Here is a 22803-nt window from a genome sequence, read left to right on the forward strand (position 1 = left end):
TAAAAAAAAAGCTGAGTGTTATGAGGACATCCCTGAAATGCATACGTTAAAGCAAACCATTAGAGCTCTGTTAAACAGRTGTATTGAGTGGGGCACAGACACAAGGGCTTGAACAGGACACAGTTTCTGTTCTCTCTCTGTACCAGGCCTTCCCATGAGATCTGTGCTCCACTGCAGCCATTTTCTCATCATCTGAAACTGGGAGATACCTAATATGTGAGAATATTTGGGTCAGAAGCTCCCGCAGGCTATTCAGAGCCTCCTCTGTTCCTGACTTTCCTCACAGCAGCATCTGATCATTCTGTGCTCCCTCTTACACCCACAGAGTTTTCACRGGGACAGCACCAACTCTCAATTTGTGCTACAATATCTGTCTTCCGAAAGACTGACACATTTGAGGAAACATTGAGTTCTGAATGAGGATAACTCAGGGAACTAAAGGATGGTGCAAATCCTCCTGGAAGCCATTCCCAAACAAATGGAGAAGAAGGTGCAATCAACACGGGTGTATGAAGGGGAAATCATGTCTGATGAACCTGAGAGCTTYCTGTGCTGAGAGGACTGGGTGGGAGGTTGTTATCTGGACTTTAGTAAGGTTTCTGACACTGTCTTCCATAATATCTTCAAAGACAAAATGATGAATTATGGGCTAGATAAATAGATAGTGATTTGGACTGAAAACTGGGTGGGCTCCTGGTCATAAGACATGGTGTTTGGAAACAAAAACTCCTTTCATTAGGGGTGTAGCCAGGGGCTGATAATGCAGCCACTRCTGTTTAACAACTTAGTCAGTGACCTGGATGGTGGGATAGAGTGTATCCTCAGCAGATTCACAGATAACACAATACWGGGAAGAGTGGCTGACACACCCGAGGGTTGTGCTGGCATTCAGAGGTGCCTGGAGAGCTGGTGAAACGGGAAAAATGGAATTTCCTCGAGTTTGACAAAGGGAAGTGCAAAGTCCTGCATGTGTGCAGGAATGGAACACGCTGGGGGTCACCTGTTTGGAAAGCAGTTTGACAGAAGTACCTGGTGGACTCTAAGCTGAACACAAGCCAGGAAGGTGCTTTTGGGGCAAAAARGGCTGACAGCCCCTCAGGATGCWTCAGGAGTGCTGCCAGCAGGCTGAGRGATGRTCCTTTCCCTCTGCTCAGCACTGGTGAGGCWCAYCTGGARWGCTGCACTCCAGATCTGAGCTGCCCAGTCCAAGAGGGACATGGGCACACCAGAGATAGTCCAGCAAAGGGTCACAAAGATGGYGAAGGGACWGGAAAACCTTTCAGYTGAGGAAAGGCTGAGAGAGCTGRGACTRTTTAGTSTGGAGRAGGCTCAGGGGGATTCTSWTCAACATTTATAAATACCTGATGGGAAGATGGATCCAGACTCTTCTCAGTGATGTCCAGTGAAAGTAAAAGATGAAATGGACAGAAATCGAAATACAGGAAATTCCATTTAAATGTAAGAAAAGGTTTTTTACCGTAACAATGATTGAATACTGGAACAGATTTTCCAGAGAGGTTGTGGAGTCTCCATCCTCAGAGATATATTGACTGGACACTGTCCTGAGCAACCTGCTCTAGGTGATCCATCTTGGAGCAGAGGGTAGAACTAGATGATCTCTAGAGGTCCCTTCCAGCCTCAGGTGTGCTGTGATTCTGTGACAATCCAGAAGTCCCTGTCTTTCTGCCAGGTACAAGGGATGGCTCACAGGGTGGAGCCAGAGAATGGAGAAACAGAAGGAAGCACTGGAGCAGGGATTCCCCATTTGCTTTCAGCGAGAACTCTGCTGACACCAAGGGATGATCACCAGGTTTTGGGACGCCACAATGAGGTCACAAATGTGTACAACAAAGCCTGTGACTGCAGTCATGGCAGCTCTGCATTTAGTAGAATTTTTATCTATCTTAAAGGCTCAATCCATATTTAAAGATAAGAATGATTTACTCACCTACACACACACACACACACACACACACACACATAGAGCTTAATCACAGTTTTAATCAAACCCAAGCACAAGCATGAGCTACAGGAAACATCTGTAATTGCTAATGAGGCCTTCAGTACTTTCACTCATTAAGCCCTTGGTCAACTTCTTGTTAACATCCCAGCCATCTGTCCCTCCACATTTGCTGTACCTAAGGAAAACAGGCTTCTACTTCCCTTTAGRCACCAAGTCCCTTTGAGAGTTAAGAGCTGCTTTTGTGACAGCAAATGGAGAAATACGAGTATCACTGCACAGCTGCAGTGGCAACTGAAGGATCCAGAAAACCAAGGAGGAACAGTTAAATCCCAGTCAGCCAGAGAAGTCCAGTGTTGGTGTGTAGGTACAAAGCTAGGGTATTTCAGAACATAGGGACAAAAAATGCAGCTTGCTGTGGAGCAAAGGCTGTCTAATATGTCAGCAGTAATCACCCCCAGTCCCATCCATTTACCTTTTTGCCTGCTTTTAAAGTATCACCCTTGAAGTGATAAGCAGTTTTTGTCCTGCTCATACCCATCATACCCAGCTCCCCCAGTCACTGCACAGAGGGGTGGATGTGCTGTGGCCAAGAAGGCCCTCTCCAGCCTTCTTTAGCCACACTAAACACATCAGTGAAGTGTCCCTGCTGTTTTTCACAGCTGCTTCTTTTCAGCTGGCTCTCACCACATCCATTGCATCTCACAGATCTCGCGCTGACTGATCCCAAAATCATAAAGACACAGCAAATTCGGACACAGAGCCTTCCCGCTCTGCCAATCTTSCCTTACACAATCCCTAGATATCTGGGGCATTCAACATATTGGCTTTACACAGCAAACTACACCTAGCAACCTTGCAACTGGAATGCAGCCTCCAAGAGAAGCACGTGCTGCTTCTATTCCTGCTCAGYGGGAGAGTCCCACTAGTGCCTGCTTGCCAGCATTTCTATCCTTCCTGCAAATGCTGCAGTCTCACACACCTTAGCAAGGAACACCTTGCCTGGCAGGCAAAGATTTGCTTTGATTCCTTTTACACAGATTCTTGTCTTGTTCATGTTTTTTTTTTCTTGTACCTCTCAGGGATCCAGAGAAGAGAAGAATCTGGGCAAGACCTGAACAGAAGGATGTTCTTTTAACATGCTCCAGCCCAGTGAACACTTCCTTGGAGAATAAGCTCAAGAGGGAAGGGGAAATGAAATTACCATCTTCCAGACAGGAAGGAGGCAGACTGCACAAATGTCTATCACAGGGGGGTATCACCATGACCATGACCCCAAACTTGCCTGCTCTTTGCTGTACTTATGGATCCAGGTGCATGAAAGATCTTCATTAACATACAAATACAAAAAAGCTTTTAGGGGAACAATCTGATTGTCTCTTGCACTGAACACTCTGGGACAGCCGTCTTCTGAGAAATGAAGATTAGGTATGACAGGAATTCAGAGCCTAGTGTATTGTATTTTTCCAGATAATCTAATACGTTACCTCCCACTAAAAAATGAACTGCTTTATAGCATCAGAGGAGCACAGGAAAAAGCAAAACTGAAAGAAAAAAAGCCCTCTACAGATATGGAAAAAACACAGCAGGTAAAGAACATTTCTGTGAGTAAAYACATGGGAACAGCAATGCCTATCACTGAAGTAAGGTTGATGGGATGTGTGTGCTGGCTACTCTGKTTTTTTAATTAGGTATTTAGAATAAAGTTTAATTTCAGGGAGTTATTTTATGGTTTGCATTGCTRTGGGCCTGTGCAGTGGTGATGTGTGATTGGATGAGAGGGCATTTTCTTGCCATACACTGCACTTGCTGCTGAGAAACGACGTGGAGAAGATTTGCTAGCAACACCTCCATACAGCTAAGMAGTTATTAACAAAACACTGTGGGAGAGCGTAAGAGGAGTGACTAGAGATACCCACAATCACAGCTGTGCTCTCCTCTTGCCCCTGTACCAAAATGGCTGAAATATCTTCRTAACAGTGTGTCCTCAGAAGGACGTCACTGGCTATTGGGAGCACTTCTAAGGCGCTCACAGCATTTGCCAGCACTGTCAGAWGAGTTTTATGGAATCAAAGGCTTCTCCAGCACAGCTGAGGTTTCCTAAGATGATGCTATGCTACAAAAAGGTACAGACCCAGGGATCTTACCTGTCTCTGAGGACCAGTAGGTTCAGATTCTCGTCTCCTTTGCCGGAGAGCTGGTGCTGAATGTAAGGGGGAGTGGGCTGGACTTCCTGTCTGCTGTTCATGTCTACTGTCAGACACTGTCTGAGAAGGTCCTTCGTGTCTGTGGGAACTGTCCTCCTCAGTCACGGGCTGCATMCCCCGACCTCGCCCATCGTGAGTCTTCGGCCTGACTGCAGCATCTGCCCCCAGGCGCCTCCTCTCTTCCCCATCTTCAATCGGCCTCAGCTCCTCGGGCTCCTCATCCGTGGTTCCAGAGGTGCTTGGCTCAGCACCGGGGTGGAAGTCCTTCAGCTCTGTCTCCTTATCAATGATAACCCACTCCTTGCTGTCAAAGTCCTCCTCCTCYGCGAGCGGCACGGAGCGGAAGGCGTTGCTGAGGGCCTCGTGCTCCACGGAGGCGGACACGTCCATCCTGCCGCTGGCCTGCCGGTCAGCCTGGCCYGTGTCGATGGACAGCATCTGGGCTGGCTGCGAGGAGCACACGAGCCGTGATGGAGAGCCAGGGATATCCATCCGAGACCTGCAGACACAACCAGARGCCATTACAAACACATTGGGTTTGGGGTTAAAGACAGCGATCCTAAGAGAAAACCTGTATAGTCCTTCTCACTCGTTTTTTGTTACACTGCAGAAAGACCGGCTTAAGCAGAACTATTTCTTTACAACCTACAGTGGCATTAAGAAGAAATGTTCCAGTATGACAGCCAACTCAGCATCACTTTCCCCTGCAGACAGGATGACAACCATTATCCCCCAACACTACCTTTCCCCTTTGATAAATTCTACTGGCTTGTGAAAAAAAAAACAAACCAACCCATGTTCTGATCAATGTTTCTCATTTAGCCTGCATCTGCTGCTTGCTGTGCTTCTCTGCCTATCTGAGAGGCCAGCAGCTTGCTCCACAAAGCCAGAGTGTCTGCTGCCCAGGTTTTTGGACAACCACAGCGTGCTTTCAGCAAGGATCATCCAGAAGCCTTGCAAACTCTTTTGGGGAAAGCCTTCCATGTGAGAGACATCAAAATTTTTGATGAAGAAAGGAGAAGCAGAGAAGGAGGTGAACCAAAGGTCAACGTAGATAAASTTGTGAGCACTGCCTGCTGATCTAATGATTAGGTTGGTCTCAACAGCCAATCCACAAGACTGCTAAAAGCAGCAGGAGGCCACAGAGGGTGAACAAACCTTCTTTCATGTGCATCTCCTTTTCCATCGGCCGTGGAGAGCCGCTCTGACTCGGGGCTGTTGACGCGGCGGTAGCGGAGGGAGCGCACTTGTGCGGTCGGGGACTCYGGAGGCACTCGGACAGGGGAACTGGGGCACACCCCGTTTCTCTGCTCCTCTTCCACCATGCACTGAGTCTGGAGGGGGGAAACACAAAAAACTTCAAGATCTTGCCAAAGACACTGATTTCCAATCCATCACTGTCGCTCTGGACTTTCTCCCAGGACCCATTTTCAGCTGCATTTTCACACTCTACATTAGCCACGTCTGAAGGGATGCAAGGGTCCGTGTGCCCTGGCAATCAGCTAATATTAAAATAAGATATGGATTTAAAATCAATTCAAATATTTAAACATCTTTACAAGGYGCCTGAGTGTTGATCCAAGGGGTTAAATCTGCATACACAAACCCTAAATGCTTATCCAAGAGCCTTGTTTGCCAACATTCATTGTTGCAGGGTCCATGCATTGCATTGCAAGGTACAAACTTTTACATCTGCTATGACTAAGGCATCTCCTAATTAYCAGGSTGGTTTGGGGTTTTGTTTGTTTTTTTGTTTAAATCTTGGTCCTCTAAACAAAGTCCTCCATGACATTCACTCAACCACAACATCTGTAAGAGCTTTTCTCAGACCCAATGAGGGAGCAGGGAGCTGAACATGTTCATGGACACTCTATCATTACATATTTCCTCTTCCATTAGGCCTTATTAAATTTGATTTCTTTTTTCATTTAGCAGCAGACAAAGGAGGAAAAGCAAGTGATCAACACATGTGCCTTCCACWGTGCTGATTCTCCTTGGAAGAGAGGGGCAAAAGCAAAGAGGCAGAATGGTCCAAGGGCTACAGCAGCAGTGTAGGATTTACTTTCCAGCCATGCAGCATCATCTGCTGCACACTGCCTCTGGGTGGGGATGTGAGTGCTCACCCTTCCCTGCTGCATGTCCTACATTCCCCTGTCCTCTGCTAATGCCAGAGGCTCTGGACACAGGCAGCATCTCATCTCTGCTGATCCAGACAGTTGYCTTTGTGCATGCAATGTGTTTGTGGCAAGTCAGTCCGTGCCCATAAATCAGCAGACCCAAACCACCCAGGCTGGAGTTGGAATGCATAACTAAAGAGCCTTTGCAGCTCAGGAAAGTGGAGAACTTCCAGACATTAGAGGAAAAGCAGGATAGATGGTAATGATTTAATCTGCAATCATGGCCAGGAGAAGGCCAGTGAAAAGGGAAGGTCAAATGTGTTTGTCAAAGGAGCAAAGTATTGATGTGACTTTGGGTAGCTCCAACTTGGTGAGACTCAAGAGCAGAGAGCTGGGGATGGTGTGGGAGACCAGTGACAGTAAACCCTGTCCCATAACAAAGAAATGGGAGAAGAGGGACAGGAGACCTGAACTGTGCAAACAGGGAAGTAAGGATCATGTTAGAGGGTTATTAGGGATGAAAAACATGGCAAGATCCACTCATCACCTAAACACAAAGGGAGAGCCAGTTAATTCTAGTGCTACAAGACTGGAAGATGCAGGATGTGATGCTGTGAACAGCAGAAGGGTGTTTAAACACACCAGTGCCCTTGTGCTTCTGAAAGACACAAAGGATGCCTCAGATTACAGGCAGAGGTAAAGCTGTGCCCTTTGGTATCAAATCTGAAGCATCCTCTTTTTATCCACATGGTGAATGTTACTTAAATAAAAACTGATCCTCTCCAAGAGAACGGTCAGACTAAAGATAATAAAGCCTAGCAAAGCAAAAGGACAGGCAAGAATCAAACTAAAGATAAAAACCCTCCCGGAGAGCAAGGACTTCAGCTTTGGGAAGAGTGATTCCCTGGGCTTTGCTGCACAGACTGCTGGGCAGCTACAGAACCTGTYGGAGCTGAAGTGCTCACTGCTGTAACTCCCCAAGCTCCTTTGGCAGCAACGTGACAACAAACAGCACAGAGACTGGCAGGAGAGGCACCTGACCCTGCTGGGGAGCTTCTAGAAACTTCTCCTGCCTTTAGCTGCTGCTGTGACAGGACTTGTGAATSAGGTACCTAAGACATGACACACAAYCCTGWGTAAAGTCTGACTGGAGAGCATCAAGGCATCTGGTGGTAGAAATGTACAGAAACACACACTAGAATTTTTCTGTAATACTCTTTTTAAAAAATGTTACTTCAACAGCCCTCTCCATCAGGCTTTCCTTATTTCATGTACCTTCAGATGAAAACTGGGAATGCAGAGTTATCAGTGAGAGACGAAGAATTAATTTGAATTTGGTTAATAAWTTCTCAGGGTGAAATGTTCCTGCTAATGTTMCATACAGATAATAAATTGATCTSAATTATTTGCACTGGAGAATTTTCMATAAGTTAKATTATTTCTTRTCCATGCATAATGTTTTCTGATAAGACTACGGATAGTGGAGATACCTACATTACTGAAATAAGGAATAACTTTGTACCATTAGAGACTGAAGAGAATTCTAGTCAGCCCCAGAATTAACAGATTTAACAAGCCAGTCCACAAATGTCCACTAAAGACAAGTTTGTCATGTGAATCTGATAAGGCCCAACAACATTTTAAGTCTGATGAGCATTTCTCTGCTAATAGATTTTGTATGTATCTGATGACCTACCTCTAATACTAATTTGCTGGCAATACATAAATTAATCTGATAAATAAACCATCAGATTCTTACACTTAACATTTACTATGGATTCATCAGTCACTGGGGATGCCTCCAAGAAATTAGGTAACATTTACAAGAAAGGACTGAGAAACACCCTAGAGATTATGAGGAAAATCAACTGAAGTGTACATATTTTACGTAAGGTAAAAATGTTTAGTATCATCTTGGAATGCAGAAATATGAGAATGTTAAGTAATAGTTGCTCTCACTCTTCCATTGTCAGATGCTCCTTATTGATTGTCCTACCCTTAGAAAGGACAGTTAAAAAAAGSAACATAAAAATGAGTGATGAATCAAGATACAGAAAAATATGGCTTAGGAAGATATCTCTGAATAAATTTATTGACCCAAGAGGTTGGGGCACAATAAAATGTTGTTTTATAATTTCCAAGCCTGGGACATTTCTGATGTTTTATCAGCTATGCAAGGACTAGAATTTCCTTGCTTAAARTATCAAAATCCTAGATAATTATATGATTGTGAAAAAGATTCACTTTAGCATTACTGACCCCCCAAACATCACTTGCATAAAAATCTAAATTAATCCCAATGGTTTTTATAGTTTGTAATTTCCCCTTTCCACAGAAAAATCCTTCAATGTTTTTTGGGTTTACTACATAGGATGCTACATCAGAGGATCTGAGTGGCTTCTARCAAGTCTAGGAAATCATTGCCCTAAATCCAACGGGAGAGAAGGAAATGCTCTTTACTTTGCTGATGCTGATCCTGAGTTTGTTGCGATTCACATCTGTCTCTTCCCAAACTTCACCCTCATTGAAAGCCGTGTTTGGAGCCTGACCAAGACCTTCCACTGGCCGACCTGACAGGATGGGAGGAGCATTCTCTTGGTCACTCAGATGTTCACCCTGTAGGACATCCTCAGTGTTCTCACGGAGCAGGTCCCCAGGTACCGGAGTGACATTAACCACCCTACAGAACGGACAAGAAGAAAGGTAAAATTATTGGTATAGAAAGAATRAAGCCCATCACACTGCCCCACAGGAATTTCTTAGCAGCTTTTAGGGTATTACCAAGTTGAAAACCAGGCAGCTTTATCCCAGATATGACATCCTGAATCAGAGCAGGAGGATTCCATCTAACATAAATKTACAAGGACAGTTGGATGGATCAGTGAAAGCATCTTGGAACCTTGWTACCCAGGCTGTCAGCTTCTTCACAAGTGCCCATCACACCTTATTGAGCTGTGAAGAAACCTCTCATTTTGCATTAGCAAATGAGGCTGACTAGACTTCACAGATTTCATCTTCTCTAATATTACCAGAGATTATTGTTATCCCCTATTGCCACTCCCCCTAAAAGCACCAAGGCAGACCAGGCAACCAGGCCTGATCAAACCTTTTTTATCTGGACTAATCTCCACCCCTGAGCATCAGTCTCTGTGTACCTTTGCAGCAGCACATGAAGCTGTAAAYAGGCTGAGGAGCTGTGTTGGAGCTGTGAGCACTCAGCTCACTATCCACCACCACAGACAACCATTAATATACCAAAACTCAGATCAAGTGGTGGCTGCCACACACTTCCAACTTCCCAGAATCATAATGGTCTTGGAATCTTTAAAAAAAATTACTGAACTTGTTGTCCTGACTGGTCAACACTCACCCAAACATGGCTGCTGTTTGCCTGGTGTTTTGCTGTGGTGGAGTTGAGGTGCTAGTGGACAACAAGATATCTGTACCAGCCTTCTCCCAGTCAAAGGCTTCGTTTTCAGTGATGCCTCTTTCTTTCATGCTGTTCTCGAAAACGGACATGATTAGCTGGAATAGATTCACAAGAAMAATTTAAGGTAAGTGGGTGAGAGTGGCTCTCACCAAAAATCTGAAGTACGTGCACAAGGACCAAGTGCAGTTTATAATCTCCAGTTTGCCTGTCAAAGGTATGAAGAAATGGAAGCAAAAGTTATAAAATTGCAACAATTGTTTCTCAGGCTGCTTGTGACTTCATAAGTGGAATTCCCTCAAACCTTCTTTTGTAAGAAATACATGCAACACTTTGACATTGATTCGATGAAATCTGGCCGTGGTCTTGTTACTCCAGCTTTAAACCCATAACTTCATTTCAGCTCTCCTCTAGATCAGACAGTGCATTATGCAGARCAGTACATTTGGTATGCAGAGTTCAAGGGCTGCCAGAAGACATAAACACAACAGGAAAAGGCAGCCCTAGGATGCAGACTCATTGCAGTGCCTGGCTCAAATATGGCTTAGTCAGGAGCCCTAGGTTGTGCTTAATGTGCACAATGTGGCCTGACACACTTGGCTGCCTAAGAAAATTAAACTCCAGAAAGGATGATAYGATCTTCCCTGTAAGATGGTAGGTATAAATACTCATGGTGATGTGCTCTATGCTTGTTGCTTTTCTAAGAACTGAAAAACATTTAGGAGAGAATGAAACTGCTGTCAATAGTTCTCCATGCACCAATGCATAACCAGAGAAATCTGATGTTCTGCTGTCAAACTGGATGCTGCAAGCCAACAGAGCTGTATGTGAGGTCCTGTTTTTCTAATAAAATTATTCAGCTAAATAATGCAGAACTGACAGGATTCAGCCTGTCAGTTCTGCTCTAAAGGGAGGGACAATGTGGTGGCAAACACATTTGGCATATGGCATAGAATTAGCACTAAGCTGTGAATAAAATTTACCCTGTTTGTATTTATATTCCAGCTCTGCTTATCAACATGATCAGAGAGCCTGCCATTTCCTACTGCCTTCCACCAAACTGCAGTAAAATGCCTACTTGCAACTTTCAGATGGGCCATCTTTTCTTTTTGTGACCCAGAACCCTAGAATTAGGTGCTCCACTCCTGCATTTGATTACCAGAATTTCCAGAGCTGCCTGTCGGTCACACCAAGGCACAGGAAATTCTTAGGATTGTATTTGTTTTCTCACTCATTACTGTCAAGTATCTTTCAGAAATTAACATCCCCACATCCTCAAAGATGCCTTGCAAGRACTCCACACATTTGTAGACAGATGCCCTGATAAAATCCATCCTGGCTTCTGTTCATTAGATCACCCTCAGCCATCTGTCCACYTAATCCCAGTCTTATCACAGCTTTTGATTCTTTGTGATGGACATGTCAGTGTCAGGGAGTGGTGTCTCCTGAAGCTATTTAAAAATTGGTACTGCTTCTGCCATCTTCCATTCCTTTGGCACTGAAGCAGTCTGAAGCAAGAAACCACATGATAAAATTAGAAGTTCAGCTGTCTTATTCTTAGCATTACTTCACGGACTCACTCACTCGAAACAACTTTTGTTACTTTCTGCTCTAACTTCTTCTGTAACTCTTGCACTTGACTTTGCAGACCATTAGGGATTTTACAGCCTTTTACWGTGCTCCCTGTAGGGTCTTTTTTCAGACCTGGTGGCCCCATCTGCCATTATTCTCGAGCTATTAAATGGACTTAYTGAGTCTTCTCAGCTTTCTCCGAAACCTTTACATTTCTGATGAAAGGTCAAAGCTTTACAAGGAGAAAAGTGGAGTGGAAAACTGTACAGAAGAGTCTCAGCAAGAACCACTGCTCCTGGAAAGCTGTGCAAAGAGCTCCTAGATCCTGTCTAGGGATCCTCTGCCTGCAGACACAATATTAGGGAGCAGAAGAGCTTCCATAATCATTGCAAGCCTCCTTCTGCTGGGCAAGACAATTCCCACTCTCTGAGTATCAAAACCACTAGTGGGATWAAGAAGAGGCCCAGTATGTTTCTCTAGTAATGTCCATAAGGACTAAGGACATAAAGCTTAATTGCACATTATGTAGTAGCATGCCATGTTTTGGGCTGATGTCCCAGAGAATGAGAGAGAGAAGCAGCCAGTGGTGCACAAATTATCCACTAAGCTGTCACAATAAATCCTGTTAAATGCCTTCTCTTGGCCAAGACTCAGGAAAGGAATCGCAATCAATCCTGAAATCTCACATCTAAAAGGCACCAAAACAGTAATGGATTGTCCATGTGCTCCACCCTTGAGTTCTTTGGGGTTTGTCTAGAAAGATGGAATCCTTCAACAGAAACTCTGGGCACAGAAAGTTGCTCAAGTTTCTAATCTGCATTGTAATCTACAACACAATATTTAAGAATAAATKTTAGGCAAGCCTTTTCAGTGACAGGGGTCCTCTTTGGATAAGTTCCTGGTTTGTGTTTATACATCCCAGAAGGATTTCTAGGGAGAAAACACTAGGACTAGGATGGAAGACACCCAGTAACTTGCTGTTTTGTTTACAACTGGAACAGAGGTAATTTTATCCCTAATAGCTGGTGCAGTGYTGTGTTTTGCATTTAGGAKGAAAACAGCGTTGATAACACACWGATGTTATCAGATGTTGCTCAGTTGTGGATTTGAGTGAATCTAAAGGAAGAGCTTCATATAGAAAATTAACCTTCCCTGCTCAGCCATTCTCTGACACCAACAGGTGACGTGATCATTTTTCCTTGAGTGAAATGCAATTCCCAATGCCCTGGCTGAGGGAATAGAATGGGTTCCCAGGCAAAGGCACTCCGATTTCTATCATCTTCCTGAAGCAAAGGTCACTACTTCTTTTCTGATATTCACGGAAAAAGATGGATCTTTGGGGAGAGAAGCCACCTCCACGAGCATACCTGAAACTGTTCTTCTGCCTGGACTGTAGGCAAGTGTAGTACAAAATATTTTCCACTCCATCCTATCTTCACTATCCCAGGGAAGAGGCACAGTGCTCTTGCTGTCAGATGAGTCAGAAAAAAACCCAAAATGCTGCTCTAACACCCACATCCTCCTGCTGTGAAATGCTGAAAGTTTGATCCTAAGCACAAACCAACACTGACAATGATCCATTAAAGGGACAGACCTGAGGCCATGAGCCCAGCAAGTGCAAAAACACAGGGCTTAAGATCCATCACCTGACATTTAAGTTTATTTTATTCTACCATCATTTTCTTCACCTCTGCTTAGGCAAAGCTTGTTCCATCTGTCCATCAGAGAGAAGTTATCTCTGGTCACACTTAGTCTCCAGCCACGGCCTGGTTCCTCTCTCTTCTGACATCATCTCCGGGGCCCAGAACTGTGGTAAAATTGCCACTCAGCATGACATGTGCTTAGGACAACCTAAAACTTCAATTCTCATCTTTAAATAAACCATGACTTTATATATAAAGTAAACACACTTTCCCAATTTCCTTAATTTCCCTGTGGGTCTGATAATCGTGATAAACTCAAATGCCCTCTGGTATAGTTTAAAATCTTTCAGAGCAGTACATCCAGATAAATCAACACAAAGACATCTCTGGAGCTGAGATGTCTGGAGAATTTGCTGTCAGGAAYAGATTTCCAAGTCAAGATAGAAAAATCAGAGTTAGGTGACAACCTGCAGATGCCAGACTTTTGTGGGGAGTTCCCTTTTGGAGGCRTCTTGCCCAAGCTGCAAGAACTGAAGGCAAAAAGGCAATTCACAGCTTCAGTCAAATGCCCTACTGTGAAAGAGCTGTTTGTGATTTGCACTGCCTGAATTCCATCTGGAAATATCTCCTTCCATTCCAGTCTCAAGGATAGCTTTTCAGTTCCATTTGGACACAATTATTTTAAACTGGAATAGGATACAGGAGCATGTAGGTTCAGAARGAGCTTTGGAAATCTCTAATCTAACCATCTGCTCAAATCAGAGCCAATTAAAAGGCAGATCATATTTGTCATCCAGCCAATCTTTGGAAATCCCCAAGGATGAAAATTCCACAGCTTTTCAAGTACCTGTTTCATATAAGAATCCACACTCTGAATTCTTCCCTCCCTAGATTTAATCATGATTTCCCTAGCTGCCTCTATGCTCCCCAAAACTGCCCTTGAGGTAGTGAAAGACAACAATCAGATCCCCTCTTTGACTTCTCTGCTCCAGGACAAACAAACAAACAAATCCAGCTCCCTCTCCATCTCATCAATCCACCTCCATCCCTCTGTAGCTCTCCCTTTTAGTGGAAAATGTTCTTTTTCCACTGCACTATCCACAAAGTATTTGCCTTTTCTTTTCCTTTTAATTTTTTAAAAATTTGTGGTTGCTATGCTACAACAAGCACATGGCTAAACCACAAAGCACTGCTGGAAGGAGTTTGTTGGAACACCCTCCTACCACTTTCCCACTCATTTGATGCACTATCAACAGGAGCAGGCACTCAGATAAGATCTGCTTATAAAATGTTATTTCCATCACTTTAATGCACAGAGAAAACAACTGTGATWAAAAAAAAGCAACACAGAATCAAGTTGCTTCAGTTCTGTTTGGTTAGTCTGAGTTACTCATGTTTAGGCTGATAGCAAACACTGAATGGGAGGAAAAAATTGAATGTTATTGAATTTGAATATTATTATTTGAGATGAATATTAAAGAAAGAGATAATAATGGCCAAAGTCTACATGAGCCTGCAAGAAATCAAMGGGGTTGGTGTGCAATGGTGAACTGTTGGTGAAGGCTCTTAGACCTTGGCAAGCTGTGCTAAAATTCCATCACATTTGGAGCACCTCAAAATTTTGGTGTTTTAATGAAAGCCAAAAGCACTGTGTTGTTTGGGAGGAGCTATCTCAYGTGCAGTACAGGATTATTTTGGACAGGATGGTGTAAGGAGACGAAAAAACTTTTGAGGTTTTGAAGACTTGTACAATCCAGCCTCTTTCTCCTGGTCCTAGGAAAGGTATTCCTCAGCCAAATGTAAACTCATTCATGGAAATGTTAAAAAATCAAAATGCCATTCACCACGCTGGTAATACATATAAACATAAATATAAAAAATATAACTATAACTATAAATATAAATGAAAGGCTCCCACCTGATAGTCTGGCTTGGTGAAGTAGTCTAGGCTTGCAATGTGATCCAGGAAAAGGTGGAACTCTGAAGGCATGTGTTTTAGCAGCATTCGGTGTTCATATTTCTCTTTTATCATGCCAACCTGCTCCTGGAAAAAACAAACAAACAAACAAACAAAATCTCAGAGCCAAGAATCTTTTCCATTGCTTCACATTTATAAAGGTTTATCATTCCTGGAACAGCCTCTTCCTAGACCCAGCACAGTGTCACACACTTCTCCTGTTTGCTGTCCCAAGCACAGGCAGAGGTCAAAGGGGAATCCTGAGTCAGAAGCTTTCTGCACAGGTGACCTCCTTCTTTCMAGGGATTTTACTCTTTAGCACCAACTATTTCCAAGACAACACTTAGCTTTATTCTGTTTAACTTTCTAATTTCAAATCCCATTTGGCTTGTTTGGCACAGGAAGGCTTTATCATCCTGCCTTTTTAAAGGCTCTTTTCATCTGTCAAAAGGACAGCTCAGTCTTTCCACTTGTATCATTTGCTTTGCCAAAAAAAAAAAAGAAAAAAAAATCACTTGATCAAATATGGTTAAAAATGTGCATTAAGAATGTCTAATTACTCCAAATAAGAGAAGGCCACCCTGTGTATCAGAATACACAAAAACAGGACAGCATCTTGCAGCAAGATCTCATGAAAAGGAGACTGGCTTTGCTCCAGAAAAAAAAAGCCGCACTGAGCTGCAGGAGGAATAGAGAAGAATCATAATAATTAAAATGCAGCACCCTCTTTTAAGCACAGACACCAAGTTTCCTACCTTATCTTTGATCTTTCTCCACGGAAGCTGCCCCACGGCAAACTCCACCAGCATGTAAAAGAGGGACCAGAGATCRTCGTGCCGACCCATCTCCTGGAGAAAACAGAGACCAAGACTGAGGAGCCAAGTTCCACACTGCTCAGGGGTCCAGGTGTACCCTCCAGATGAGCCACCTCATTTTGAAGGGCAGGAAGAGAAGTCACACTTTCCATTCAATAATTCAAGAAGCCAAAATAAAGGCTAAAGATACATATTTATTAATGGGATGCAGAGTAACCTAGATTAAAAAAAACACCCAAGCTGTATGTAGAACATAATATTATTTTTGAGCCTAAATATAATTTGTACTTTTCTCACAAGAAGGYATTTGCTCAAGGGCTTTTGCAAAAAACTCACCATCATGCACCACAACGATTTATAGATCTATAACATATCCACTTACAACTCTCCTCCTGGGCTAGTGAATGGGAAATCGAAACATGGGGATAAAGGCTGAAATTGTCAAAGCACATGAATTCATTTCTGGTGCTCAACTTCCAATGTCTAGGATATGATTTCTCAAAATAGCCTGCATTATACAGCAATTTTTGGGTCTAAATATACATTCAGCTGATGCCAGCTACAGCTGGGCCTACTCAGCTCTCACAAAAATGATACCTCAGGTTTCTCTGTGTCTCCCAGGAAACAGAAAGGATTCRTGATGGCATCCAACTGCCCTCCTCACATTACCCTTTCTACCTTCCTTCCCTAAAAAACCTGACACCAGAAACCTGGAGGTAACACAGGAGGGCTGACAGTTTCCATCTGGCAGGCACTCAGCAGCAGAACTGCAGAACTCAGAACCACACAATTTGCTAAATTGGAAGTGACCCATCAGGATCATCRAGTCCAAGTCCTGGCCCTGTGCAGGACAYCCCAAGAATCACACCCTGGGCCTGAGAGTATTTGTCCACACTCACTRTTCACTGTCTGCAGAGGAACACTATCAAAACAGGACACAGCAGTGTTTTGAGAAGAAAGTAAGTTGAGCCTTCTAGAAGCATTTATAATGAAACAGGCCAGATACGATGTAAATAATGATTCTTCTCAGAAAAAATAAACCTAGCTTTCAATAGGTGGCTCTTCACTGGATGGGGTGATGTTAATATTAAAAATTACAGATGAAGAATGGATTTGGGGCTTGGCACTTGATAATTCCTGGACATGTTCTGCTAGAAACTAGCAGCAAGCAGTCTGGCATTCAGCCAGATTTCTCCTTCAGTGTGGTTTACTTTTGCCTTTAAACAGTGCCTGGCAATGCAATAATTACAATCATTAAGTCTGCCAGCTAGACAGGATCCAATAACTGAACCATAATTTTGATTTTACAGTCAACAGTCTCAAGTACATAATAGAAAATTCTTCTGATATATGTACTAACTTCTGTGGATTACAAACCAGAAACCAGGCCTCTTGCTCCTTTGCTCCTGAAAACAGGTTTCTGAGAGGAAATTACCTTATTAGAAACTGCTTATAATCCCAAAACACTCACCCTGTTTTTGTGTGCATTCACGGAGGCATAGCGGACAGTTCCTCGGAAACCAGCAACGTTGCGAGGCTGGAGGGAGACAAGAGAAACATCTCAGAGACAGAGCAGGTGTCTGAGCCCCCTGTGCAGCCAGCTCCTGAGAAATTCTTGTCTCTACTGCTGCTCTGTGTGCACCCAGGGGATACAAGGCTCTCACTGCCTCCCTGTGCTCTAGCAGCTAACTCTGCAGAGAAGGCAAAGTGGTCACAGTGGTTGTTAGAGCAGCAACAGTCCAGGCACAGAGACAAGAACAGCAACCAGGACCAGATTTTCCTTTTTAAACTCCAGGTCAAGGGAAAAGCCAGAAAAGGAGTGCAAGTGCAAAATTGAGTCATGAGAAACGTGAGCTAAGCAGAGCCTGAGGGCAGCCTGGTCAGGATGGAAATGGAGATCACCTGCTCGGACACCAGGAGATGACCACACACCTTTGCTGACACTGCTGGTCAGCAAATGCTGTAAGACTTCAAGAAATTAAAAACCTCTGACTTTCAGAGCTCTTGCTTTGTTCCACATTCTTCCCAGTATATCTGTCTTTATTTTCTCTTTCCCTGATCCTCTTTTTCATGCTTGATACAGTGGCTGTGGAAAGGCAGTCCTGTGCCTTATCTGTCCCATCTGGAGGGTTTTTCTGCTTTGGGGGYGAACTCTTTCTATTGCTGCCTTCACAAGAACATTAGACCACGTGAGTTTGCTTAATGCAGATGTYACTATTCTGAAAAACTTGCATTTAAATAATGACATCCACTAAATTCTCTTCGCTGAATTAATGAGACTTAACAGCAGTGCTTTCAAAATTCTTGTGGCCAAATTCTTGTGGCCCAGACTTCTTCCATGACGAGGCTAAGCTTGGGCAAAGAACTAAACAGACTCAAAATGAAGATCCTACTCCAACAAGAAAACTGAGCCCATTAATAACAAGTTAATTGAGTGACTTGTCCCACAGAGGCCCATTGATTCAGGTTTGTTCTTTCAGCTGTGCCTGTGCTCTCAGAACTAGGCTTTAGACCCCATACTTTTATTCTAGGGCACCCTTCTGTCACCTTAAAAAAATACAATTCAGTTGCTTCTTTTTGGATGCAGAGAAGTTGCTCTGAATTTCAATATTCTCAGAAAGGATAAAATTTCAAATGTTTTTTAAACAAGTTCACCAACACCATGTACCATACCCACACCAATGTGGTGTACACTGCAGCTTCGAAGTTATAATGACTTTGAACAAAAAAAAGCTGCAAGTCTGCCTCACAAATCTTTTCTGCTAATCAAATACTCTACAAGGAGAASCCATATGCACATCCCATGCACTTGATGCAGTATTTAATCTTGCAGTGCACCAGCTTGAGCTGTAAGRTGCTTATTTAGCAGCAGGTAATAGCAGAGATATTACATTTGTGATCCTGTACCTCGTTGCTTTCAGAGCTATGCAATTCAGGATTCCCACTGACAAATAACYGCAAAATATTTTCCAGAATTCCAGAGAATTCACTGATGTGGGTTCCTGAAAAGCAGAATACTGGCCACTGGAAWGCAGCCATCACCATAAATTTGCTCTACACATTCAAAAGCGAGAGGACATTCTCCTTTTCCATTATGAATGGATACTTTCCATGAGCCATAAGAGTGTACCATGAATGATTCTAACATGTAGCCTGTAATGTTTTCAGAACAAAAATGATGCAATTTTTGCAGTCCATGCAACTTWATCTCTCAGGCTCCATCCCTGCTTCAAGGCTTCAGTTATCAGCTGTGCACATTCTGGACCAAGTACCACGTGTGCCAGCTTCAGTGTGGTCGGCAACATCTCTAAAAATGGTTGTAGATCAATACTCGCTATTTCTGGCACACTTTAATTAGAACTGCTCCGAAACCAGTGCCAGGCACTTTGCAAGTGCATKCCCTCCTCTCTCAGAAGCAAAGCAAAGCCCAGGTTTTGGTGCAGGCTCTGAACCACGCACCTGTCCCACAGCCAACACGAGTAATCCCACTCCTGAACCCACAGGGCTTTCCAGAGCAAGAYTGGAATTGCTTTGTCAGGACCTTTAGAATCCTTTGAAAGAAATAGGCAGATGTTGACTGTGAACAGAGTCTTTTAACCCGGTTTGACTGCCCTGCCAGTCACAAAGAATTGTCACTGCAACTGAGTATTTCCCAGGCTTGTTCTTCATCCTCCCTGGGCATTTGTTGTAGCACATATTGTATACCCAAMTATCACTGACTTTGCTTCTGAATTTATAAACATTCGTTTTCCAGATGATTTCTTTACGTGCTTCACTTGTTCCAGTTAATAAATTTCATCCCATCTCYGCACTGGCCAGCAATGGGAAAGAGCCTGGATAAAGCATCCTTGTTTGTCCAGACCAGTCAACATTTGACACAGAATTGAAATTGTAACAATTAGGAGCTTGAGACTGTGGAATTATATATAATCCAACTGATTTGTATCCCCAAAATTATGAATACATAATAAACTAGCAAGTTGAAATACAATTTTAAACCACAGATGATTTTTTTACACATTTGTATTACTATAAAAAATGTTACAAAGTGTATCTCTTCTTTCATTCATAGTGTGTCTACCATAAAGGTGAAGCACTTTATTACACAGTGCTGCATTGTGTTAGAAGCTTGGTTTAAAATTCATTTCAGCTTGGGAGAATGTGTCAGATCACTACCATAGAGCAAAATCTACACTCTGTGTTCCTTCCACTGCATTACCAATGTAGACTGACTCACAGATAGAGAAAGAACCAGGTAATGAAATCCTGGATGAAGTGGATGCATTTTCCAAACTGTGCTCTTTTACACCCATCAGCTTTTCATCAATTCTCCAGATCAGTTAGGATTTGTATTTCAAGTGCTAACAGTGTTTCCCTCGTGAGCCACATGAAGTCTGTCTCTCCTCCTGTACACTYCCTTTTTATTTGAGGAGTGCTGAYATTTCCTCACTAAYCTGCATCTCTGCTCCYTACACCATATTCATTCACAGAGATWAAAATTATTCCTTTTGCCTCACTGGCAAAAATCAACTGGATATTTTGAATGTCCAGGTTTCCAGCTGCCTTCCTACAAACTCSTATTTGGATGGCAGTGCTTTGTTCCTGCTGTTTGTTGTGACTGTGGTGCCCTTGTGGCACAGGACCATTGGTTCCTCCCCAGCTTTCTGGAAGCCTGTGCAGACACCTCCTGAGATGCACCACCTTTGTCCCTGGCAGTCCTGCTGCCATCTGGGATCAGCAACCCATCTCTGCTGGCATCACTAAAAAGGATTTTCAGCAGGTAAGAATGTGAAAAAAAAAAAAGTTAGAGCAGATTGAAGAGAAGGTGGTAACGGGAGAGAGGAAATGCCACAGATCATGGAAAGCACTTGGAGATATATCTTGGAAAGGTTGTGATAAGAAGGAAAATGAAAGCAAGCTTTAACTGAACTAAAATGAAGTGTCCCTGTGATCTCTAGGAACMTTCTGCTTCTTCAGACAGGGATGTGCATCTCCACCTCTTCTGGTGGGGACAAAATCCACACCCCTTGCATTTTGACTCGCTAATTTAAACACTTTGTAGGATCATTAATGACTGCATCGTATTTTATGCCCATGGGGAGTCAGAAATGAATAGAGGAAGCTGGAGACAGAAATGTAAGATGAGAAACTCCCCTCCCTTTGCCTCTGAAACCACAGAATTGACAAAATCAGCCTGACACCACCCAAATATCTGCCAGCCCCTCACGCAGAATCCCAAGTTTCTAGGCCTTTCCATCACATTTAGGTAGCTGTCACGATCCTGCTGAAAAACAAACATATCATGAGGAGAAAAAAGAAAACCAGGTGTAATTTGGACTTCCATAAATAACAAAAGCACAAACCAAAATGAAAACCCAGAAGCATGGTGATGGCTCACTCACAACTCATAGCAGAGATGGTTACGAGCAGCGGATGGGAAGCCAACGCATCAAACACAGCCTCAAAAGAAGAGCCCAAAAGAACTGTAAAACAGAGAAAAACCCAAAGAAAAACATGATAAAAAAAACAACAAAATGAGAAAAAAATCGAACAGAAATGAATTAAAAAACATTCAATATTGTACCCAACAGAAACCTGTGTCTTGTTCAGCTGTTGCYGTCTCCCATCACCCTTCCCAGGGCTGCTGGCCCATCCTGTGCTGAGTTTCATTCAGAATTCACAAAAGACACGAAGGTTGTGTGAGCCTGTGTGGTTTGTGAGTGCTCTGTGAGCGGTGAGAGGGGGCCCTCTAGGGAGAACCTTCCCCTGCCTGCACACCACACCTAGYAAGTGAAAAAACCAAGCTGAGAGCAGCAATGCTGGAGCCTCACCACGGGAGAGTTGTGTGGTTATGCCGTGATTTTCTTTCCTACAATTATCTGATGTGTACACTTCCCTTCCTCCCCTAAACTCATCCAATAATCAGCAAAGGATTTGCTTTCTCAACTCTTACCCTTTTCACCCAGTGCAAGTTCTAACATCAGCACACAAATTCCCAAAAATCAACAGCAATGTCTCCCTTTCCTGTTTGAATTGTTATGGGTTCTCATCCAAATTATTTGTGTTTTTTTCTGCAAACACCACCTTGCTTTGTCACGATCAATCTCCACACAAACAGTGGCTCGCCAACTTTACAGGTTTCACAAATACCATCTTCAGGCACGTTTCCTTTCCCTGATGACTGCTGCAGTGCTCCACTGTCCATGAGGTGGTTTGGGAGGGGGCAGGATGAAAATCAGCACTGCTTTTAGATCACATGAGCAGTCACTGCATCTGTGAGTGGCACAGCAGAGAAATCTGATGGCCACCCCTATCAGAGGCAAGAGCTAATATTACAATATGTTATATAACCTTAAAACTCAATTCAYAGACCTGAGGGAAGACCTTGGCTGAGAGACACTTACTCCAACAGAAATCAAGTAATCAAAAACAATCCACACAGTGGAGCTTCTTATTTGAGTCGCACTATTCCCCTTTCCTAAAACTGTGCAAATCCTAAGAAATCCATAAGCTTCACATGAAATTTAATTTTGAGAAAGCTATTTAAGTCTCCTGCTATTCTTTCCAAAACAAAAGACACAAAGCAGGTGAGTTAAAATGCATTCRTTCCTTCTTTACTTTAGGAGAGCTCAAAATTTCCAAAGAATTTTAACATTATTAAAGACCAAAATAATTTTGTCTTTCTAAATAGCATGTACCAACCATCTCATCACATGATTCCTGCACCTGAACTTGTGCTGAAGATGAGAATGCCTTTCTCATAGTAGAAACAGGACTAAAAATGAGGATTTTTTTAGGCAAAAGCTTATTTCAGTTGTAATCCTATTAGTTATCAGTTTTTAACAAGAGAATTTGGACCTCAGAACTGCACTTATTCTTTCCATGCAAGGTCCCATGAGGTAACAATGGTAGCACAGAATATCCCCACAGAAGGAATGGGGAGTGCTAAGTAAGAAAGACAAGTTTTTCCTCTGCTGTAACAGAGCAGGGGAACTACTGAAATGGAAATACTCTGGAGTTCAAAATGCTTTCCTGGAGTCAGATGGAGGTGATGTTTCTTTTCTATCAAAAGGAAGAAGACAAAAGGCTGTTGTGGCAATCACTG

General features: G+C 43.2%; 1 protein-coding gene across 2 annotated transcripts in view; it reads right to left on the bottom strand.

The window, feature by feature from the left end:
- The window catches only part of TTBK1 (tau tubulin kinase 1), a 72555-nt gene that overhangs the window by 21303 nt on the left and 28449 nt on the right, over positions 1 to 22803 (bottom strand). Inside the window, exons 1-8 of one of the 2 annotated variants that reach the window (XM_057379326.1) lie at positions 21062 to 21128; positions 17170 to 17235; positions 15639 to 15731; positions 14845 to 14970; positions 9655 to 9809; positions 8745 to 8964; positions 5326 to 5501; positions 4108 to 4666 (exon numbers count right to left, since the gene is read on the bottom strand). In XM_057379326.1, the coding sequence (XP_057235309.1) occupies positions 4108 to 4666; positions 5326 to 5501; positions 8745 to 8964; positions 9655 to 9809; positions 14845 to 14970; positions 15639 to 15728 (1326 nt within the window). In that variant the 5' untranslated portion in view covers positions 15729 to 15731; positions 17170 to 17235; positions 21062 to 21128. Of the gene's footprint in view, positions 1 to 4107; positions 4667 to 5325; positions 5502 to 8744; positions 8965 to 9654; positions 9810 to 14844; positions 14971 to 15638; positions 15732 to 17169; positions 17236 to 21061; positions 21129 to 22803 lie in introns of those variants that run through there. The other variant, XM_057379327.1, reaches the window with a different exon arrangement.

Source organism: Malurus melanocephalus, unplaced genomic scaffold (assembly GCF_030028575.1).
Source record: "Malurus melanocephalus ecotype Western Australia unplaced genomic scaffold, MMel_1.1 scaffold_402, whole genome shotgun sequence".
Taxonomy (NCBI): Eukaryota; Metazoa; Chordata; class Aves; order Passeriformes; family Maluridae; genus Malurus; species Malurus melanocephalus.